The sequence below is a fragment of the Paralichthys olivaceus genome, chromosome 8, assembly GCF_024713975.1.
Source record: "Paralichthys olivaceus isolate ysfri-2021 chromosome 8, ASM2471397v2, whole genome shotgun sequence".
Lineage (NCBI taxonomy): Eukaryota > Metazoa > Chordata > Actinopteri > Pleuronectiformes > Paralichthyidae > Paralichthys > Paralichthys olivaceus.
In genome coordinates, this window is record NC_091100.1 from 17359650 (window position 1) to 17367131 (window position 7482).

Genomic DNA, 7482 nt, shown 5'->3' on the forward strand with positions numbered 1-7482 from the left:
GCCATGAATAAACTCAAAGTCTTAAAAGTGTTTTAAATAAGTTTTAATAAATGAAATCAGCACAATTAAGCATACGCATGTTGACTGGTGGCTCATGGTGACATAATTATACCGATAAATGATGAAATTGCACATGTCAAAGGTCCAGAGCCTGACAGTTGAGGCTGCTGTAAATTCCTGCCGTCTCAAGTTTGTAGTAAACATCACACTGTAAGTCATTCTCTCCCGACGTGTCCACAGCGACTATATTGAACATTTCATATGGAGGAATCAGTACTTCATCCTCGTCCGAGTCAAACTCTGAATAGGACTTGAGGTAGGCGCCAAAACATGTCTTTATCTCAAAGCAGGTCCTTTGTCCAAACTGGCGCAGGTCCTTGTTGAGGGAGCTGGAGGCAAAGGAGCCGAAGCGCATTGTTTGTCCAGCTTCCCCGCTGTAGAGCAGTTTGCTCCTGCGGTAGGTGGTGTAGCAGCCCCTTTGGTTGAGCTTCAGGAGCCGGATGGCGTCCGACAATAGAAAGTGGAGTGCATGGAATTCAAACGTCTTCTTGTAGGAAGCCTTCCCCCTGCGGACTGCTCGATTCAAGTCATCATAGGACCCTGCTGTGTAGGCACATAGTGCCCTGAAGTGATCCCAGGACACAGGGTCGTAGATGTCCTTGGTCTTCATGGCTCTAAGGGCGCAACGTTTTGTGTGTGTAGTGTGTAGACCTTCTCTGGTGCTCCTTGGCAGGTAGTGGCGTTTCACCTTGATGAGCATCTTCTGGGTGCAGCTGTAATACATGTCGTCCACAGACTCCAGGGACAAGCTCAAGGGGATTCTGTTTAGGCTGGACAGGCCTGAGGCTCCAGAGGCTTTTAGTGAGGGATTGGAGATGGTGTGGGTGGAGACATTCTGAACCTTTACAGGGGCTTCTGGGGCTGAAGATGGGGCAATTGTCTGAACAGGCAACTGTAGAAAAAAGACATGTAGTTTAAGTGCATTTAAATTTTCTAATGCCATATAAACCAGGTTTGTCAGAGACATCAACTCCAGTCATTACCTCTACCCAAGAGGTTTTTTTTCATCTGTGTTTGTTAGTTAGCAGGATAACATAAACTACTGGATGTATCACCATAGAACTTGATGAAAGGATGTGATATGGTTCAGGGAAGAACCCATTACATTTTGAGGCAGTGCCAGGAAATGTATTTTTCTTTTTTTTAACATTTGGAGATGCCATTTTTCAACATTTAGGTTGATTTGTTAGCAAATAATTCATGGATCTTGATGAAAGAATCAGGCATGTTTAGAGAACTGATATTTGTTTAGTGCAGATACAAATATTGATTAAGTGTAATTAGTGTCACAAAGGCGTCAGCAGAAGTATGCACTCTATTGTATACTATTCTATTTTCAAATACATTTTAAGAGTGGTTCAGATACCAAAGTTTTCATGATAGTGTGTATACTGTAAGTATCTACATTTACCATCTTTGTATCCAGTGACCTTGTCTTCATACAGAGGCAGCAGAGGACAATAGACATGTTAAACATCAACATGATTGGCAGAGCCTAAGAAAAAGAACAAGCAGGTTTAGTTTTTGCCCACATACAGGATACAAATAACAAGGCCTTCTGTAAGTGAACAGTAATCCCTTAGAGTAATATATTTTCTATTGTTCAATAGAATTTGAATTGAGAATAAAATATTACAACCCATACAGTAACCTTGAACATTCTTACTTATGGTTTAAGCAAAAGTGAAATAAGAAATAATCATTGTAATCGATCTTACCAGATAATGGTGCAGCAGGTGCTGTGACCGACAGACTCAGTGAGGGGTTTGGTCTGGGTGATGCCAGTTCATCTTCTTATATCTGAACCGATGTGGGTGTGTATAGTAAAAGGGCAACGTAAGGGTGTAAAAACCGCCACCCTGTCAATCAAAATCTCCACACGTGTAGTTATCAAGGGTTTCCCCAGAATTATTTTGCTAAACCAGCATGGGTTTCTCTCAATTTCATCAGCTTAAAAAAAAAAAATTGAAATTGCAGGGTTGAGGGGTCAGTTCCCCCAAATTACAAAAAAAAGAAACTTTCAAATGGTACATGCAGATATTTTTGGTTTTACTTGCCCAAGTTGGAAACTGTGTCTAAGGGAAAACACTTATAGACAAAATGCTAAATGTTATCAGGGACAGATCAACAGAAGTTGAGGCATAAGTCAAACGTCTCCTGGTCTGCACAAAACATTTGTGTCTTGAAACAGATGTTTTGTAGTTATGGGGAATTTTTTTGAATGATGTAGTCTCGCTTTTCCATTTGATAACAGTTCCCAGGTGTATCCCAATTTAAACTGATTTTACACAACTTCCAAATTAACTAATTTCTGTTGCTCTTTCAGATGGTTTAGCTACCAACACTTATCCTCTAGCCAGAGGAATAAGGCAGCTGGCAAAACCATTTTCAAAACCAGTTGTGTTGAATATGTACATCTAATTAATTTTTTGGGAAGCAGGAAAATCCATTTGTCTTAACTTAAAGTGGAAAACGTGAGAGTTTCATCACAGAAAACTGAAAGCAAAGATGTTGCCACTCTGGTGAAATACATGTGAAACCAAATGAGCTCATCCATTGTTTGGAAGTCCCTTCATAAGTCAGCACAGATAATTCATGCAGATAATTTAACTTAGTGTACAAGTTAACAGATAATGGTGGGAGATATCCAACAGTTTCCACATACATGTATAATCTAGCTGTGTAGATAAAGTCAGGCATGTTCACTGGTGTTGGACATCTTTGGTAATAATCATTGTAGGACCCTCAGTTTCCCATGTATGAGGCTACATTAGCTTAGAGTTGATTAACTTTGGTCATTAGGGGATAAAGAGCTGTTTAACCTTTGTGTTTCACAGGTTTTTGTTAATGAGGTCAGGTTAAATATCATGTTGCAAAGTGGATCAGCAGTACCACAAATGACAGCCTCCCCAACAGTGGAATCAGTTACAATTGTAATTCTTACCATTTAATCAGCTCTTCAATTTTAGCCAAGTATAATTTTAATTATTTGTTCATTTCGTTCCCCTTTTGTCCACAAACCCTGGATTGTTAATACATTTCTAGGTCAAGATACCAGATGAACGCATGGAGCTGGATTAAATATCGTGAGGCCAACCTGTGTAGATTTTAATGGTAGCAGTTTTAAACAGTGATAGACTGTACATTCCCAAAAGGTTCCAATTGTGGCAGGATTTGATTTTTAAGACAGACTCATCCCTGAAAAAAAGATTTACTTATACCTCCGCTTAACAGTTTGTCTCCAGTACAGCTGATTTTACCAGTCAAAAGTACTTATTGCAACAAGGACTGTACTGCAAACCATTTATTTTATTCAATATTTAAATTAAAACACATACAATAGGAATGTCATGAGTTAAAATTCAAAGGTTTTCTGAACATCAGCACACTCAAATACAAATGCTTCACTGGTAGTGTCCACCTTGATGCCATCAATCTCATCCTAGAAGAGAAAAAAGTGTTGCCTCACAAAATTGCAAACAAAGACATTACTGTAAGCCTTTCTGCCAAGAGTGTTACCTCACCACAGATATTAAGGTTTATAAATTTAAACCTGATATTAAAAAAATATATATCAGCTTAGGCATCAAGTTGCAAAATGTTTACTGCCCTTTTTTTTTTTTTTTTTAAGAGATACACAATTGTTCCACTTACTTCACCAAAGTACTTCTCTATGAGGCTGTGTGCAGCCTGGTACACCATATCATTGTCATGGTTCTGCAGCAACTCTATGCGATCCAGTCCTCCCAGCTCTTCAACCAACAGACTCAGTTTCCCTGTCTCACCGAGCTTCTCTGCTGCCTGAAAAAAGAAAATGCATCACTCGAGTCCTCGATGGATCAAACTCAAGCATGTTTAAGACTGATTAGAAGCAAGAGTTAATCCACGCACCCCCCACTCACCATGAACATGTTATTGATGGCATCCAGTATGACCAGAATGACTTTAGCATCCTTGACCTGCAGCAGGTTGATTATTGCCTCCAGAGCACCGCTCTGCACCAGAGCAACCACCTGCTCCACAGTGCCCCCGCTGGTGAAGTTTGTCACTGCCCACACTGCCTCCCTTTGAGTCTTGAAGTCTCCCTGAGAAGAGATCGACCATACCTTGTGGATCTGCTCACATTTGCTACCCAACTACTTTAAAGTAGACCTCCACATCTGGCATGCATTTCTAATCAGCTTTAGAAGTAGAACATTACACTTGTAGTAAACTATGACCATGTAACTAAGGCAGCCTGAACAAACACCAGCACCCTGAAACTGCAGCAGCTGAATTAGCTCTATCATTGCATTTTACCGCTTACACCCATACCCCTTCTTAATGCTACAAGTCCAATTGCCACGTGCACAGTTCAGGATTTACTCACATTTCTAAGCTGTTCAACCAGAGGGGGGAGCAGTCCGCAGGTGATGACCTGTTGGATTTGCTTACAGGGCCCTGCAGAAATGTTGGACAGTGCCCACGCTGCCTCCTTCTGCACACTGGCCTTTGTGTGCCTCATCAGTTGAGGTAGTACGTTTAGAACCCCAGCATCGATCGCTGCCTGGGTCTGCACGTCAGAGCCGCTCACAATGTTGCCGATGGAGCGGAGAGCCGGGGTCTGGACGGCAGAATTAACACTATAAGCTTAATTGTAGGTTGTTACAGGACTGCAGATATTTAGTATTTGATAACACTTGGGAAGTTTGGAGGGTTAAAGCAGACTACCATGACACTGAGCTCCTCGTGGCTCATGAGCTCCACCAGCCGGTGGACGATACCAGTTTTTACAACTACATCAATACGATCGTTGTCGCCATCTGAGAGGTAGGAGATCGCCCAGCATGCATCAGACAAGATGTCCTTATCACTGAGATAGAGCAGCTGGATCAGAGAGGGAAGCACCTGAAGGACAATTACAGAAAAGCAGTCATCTCATTGGTACTGTTCAGACCTTCCTGGAGTGATAAGTGTCACGACCACACTGCAGTTACTCACTCACCTGCAGGACTGCAGACAAGGGAGGAAATGGATTCTTATTACGGCACAAGTTGGATAATGTCCATGTTAGATTACGCAGGTAGCCAACCTGGGATGATACATCAGTAACAGGATTATACAACATTTGGACTTCATATAGACAAAATCTTGCACATGTTAAGGTGTTGGAGTAACTACTGCATGTGGAAACTTTTAGCCCTTAAAAAACCTGGGATGAGTGTAGTGAATTTCCATTTCAGGCTAATTGCTCAAGGCTGAATATGTCCCACTGTAAATATGCACTGTGGGGAAAGTATGCGCATCCACAAATAGGATGAGGATAGAAATGTTCCATCTCTAATTTGAAAAGATTAGGAGTGCTGTGTTAATTGGTAGACTTCTTTAAATATTACTAGTTGTAGGTCTAGAAGTCAGGAGTAAATGTCTACCTGCCCATGTCAAAATCGATAAACTTGTTATTCAGTTGAAATTCAAATAGATTATTGCACACAAAGCTTACAAGTTTGAACTTACTGGTGTGTCCGGGGAGATGCGAGCCAGCAAGGCTGGAATGACATTGCATTCAATCAGGATGTCCCGATAAGCTGCACCGTCACCTGTGGTGAGATTAGTACAGAAAACCTGAGTGAAAGATGTAGACTCCACCACCACTTTTATCAGACACTTATTTCAGTCAGACCACATTAACCACTGTAAAAATAACAAAACATGCTGGCCTCCATTATATACTCCAGGTATAAATATTAAGTATTTCAATATAAATTCTACAGTAAAGGAAACAATTCCTACAAGTTAGATGAAACACTAGTGAAAATATCACTAGGATTATGTTCAGTTTCTGCCAATAGATCAATTTCACCAAATCTTACACCCTGAACCTTCAAAGTCTTATTTCAATAAGACAGAGGTATGACACCAATTCAAATTAGCATTTAACCTGCAATGTTTCCAAGAGCCCACACAGCCTGTTCACTGATGTGCAACAGTGGTGAGGCCAGCAGGGAGATGAAGGCTGGCACAGCCCCATTTTCCACCACCTGAGGATGGAAATACATGTTTAAGTTTACTATAAAAAGGGACTTCAGAACCACATCAAGGATCAGGAGAACCTGAGAAGTTTTGACACCTGTTGTGTATGCCAAGATGTCCCAGAGGCAATGTTAGTCAGAGCCCAAGCTGCCTCAAACTGCAGAGTCGACTCATCGTCCATAGACAGGAAGGACACAAAGCGGGACAGCAGACCAGCATCTATGATCTCCTTCAGAGGAGGGTTACGTTCCTGAGAAAGCAGCTTCCTGTGGAAAGGACAGAGAAATTTACTTCAAGTATTTACACTGTACTGTAGTTTTCTCCTCCTGTTGGTTCCAACTGATTGGACATTGGAGATATGTTCATCTGGATCTTTGGTCAGAAAGTGGAACATGTTATTCAACATGTCCCAGAAGTATAGCATGTGATACAATTTTTTGAAAATAGTACAAAGTTAAAGTTGTTGTCTTGAATATCAGATGGGACAAGCATTAGACAATAGACTGTAAAATCATCATGGTGGCTCACCTGGCTGCCTGACAGCCTCGGGTTTGAGACTCCCTGCAGTCACTGTTCACGTCTTTGACTATCTCCTCAATGGACACATATGCGACCTGCAAGAAGGCAACTCGTTAGTATCAGCATATGAATTCAGTTGTGGAGGGTTTCTGTGAAGTTACTTTGTCGTTGGAGATGTAATTGGGAGAAAGAGCCTCCTCATCCGGTAGAGACGACAGCGTTATGTTTCGCCTCTTCAAGAAACTTTCATCCTTGTGAGCTTTGCGCAGCTCCACGCACACCGAGATCCTTTTCTCTCGCAGTTTCTGCAAAGGAATGAGACGCAATGTCGTAATCTTAAATTAAAATCGCAATGCACTTGAAATTTAAACACAAACTTACCGCTGGATCTTTGCCCTTGTTTTTGAATTTCGAGATGCGCTCGTCGGTGACGTTCTTGGTGGGCATGGTGGACCTTTACGCACGGTGCACGCGTCGGAGCTGATTCCCTCACACTGTTGAAAAGTGAATGAAACCTTCGTCTGGGTCGTTATAAGCAGCAGAGCAGCTTCAGGTGAATATGATCTGCTGTGATTGGTGTAACAGCCATATTGGTTCATCCACATGCACGTGTGTGATCTTCAATCAAGTCACCAAAACCTCCCCAAGTTCCCTCCAGCGCCAGTTAAAGCTGATATGAGGTCATACGTTCTTCTTTCGTCTTAACAGTGAAAACAGAGATATGAATCCACTGGCTTTTAAATCACCAGTTCAATTTAATAAATTACCTCTGACAGCCCAGCCTTACTTTTTAAATCACATTTATTTATTTTGCTGTCACAAGTTTGCAGAATATTTTTCTGTTTTCTGTTTTGTTTGGTCTATACAATTGTCACTACTATTGCCGTTACT

General features: G+C 41.4%; 2 protein-coding genes across 3 annotated transcripts; both read right to left on the bottom strand.

Moving 5' to 3' along the window:
* Nucleotides 1-24: 24 nt before the first annotated feature.
* LOC109627265 (NAD(P)(+)--arginine ADP-ribosyltransferase 2-like) lies at nucleotides 25-3207 on the bottom strand. The gene is made up of 3 exons (XM_069529394.1): nucleotides 1779-3207; nucleotides 1472-1555; nucleotides 25-952 (listed from the first exon to the last, which is right to left on the bottom strand). Exons 2-3 carry the CDS (start codon nucleotides 1541-1543, stop codon nucleotides 137-139), a joined length of 888 nt encoding a protein of 295 aa, XP_069385495.1. The 5' UTR covers nucleotides 1544-1555; nucleotides 1779-3207; the 3' UTR covers nucleotides 25-136.
* Nucleotides 3208-3349: 142 nt separating this feature from the next.
* On the bottom strand, nucleotides 3350-7134 carry kpna7 (karyopherin alpha 7 (importin alpha 8)). Of its 2 annotated transcripts, none has more exons than XM_020083689.2 (12): nucleotides 6973-7134; nucleotides 6753-6896; nucleotides 6601-6686; nucleotides 6170-6338; nucleotides 5981-6080; nucleotides 5557-5639; nucleotides 5045-5131; nucleotides 4771-4947; nucleotides 4430-4663; nucleotides 3963-4145; nucleotides 3715-3861; nucleotides 3350-3502 (listed from the first exon to the last, which is right to left on the bottom strand). In XM_020083689.2, exons 1-12 carry the CDS (start codon nucleotides 7036-7038, stop codon nucleotides 3416-3418), a joined length of 1563 nt encoding a protein of 520 aa, XP_019939248.1. In that variant the 5' UTR covers nucleotides 7039-7134; the 3' UTR covers nucleotides 3350-3415. The 2 variants fall into 2 exon arrangements, with proteins under 2 accessions (XP_019939248.1, XP_069385483.1); XM_069529382.1 differs by having other exon boundaries at nucleotides 6753-6926; nucleotides 6973-7108.
* Between the last annotated feature and the right edge of the window lie 348 nt (nucleotides 7135-7482).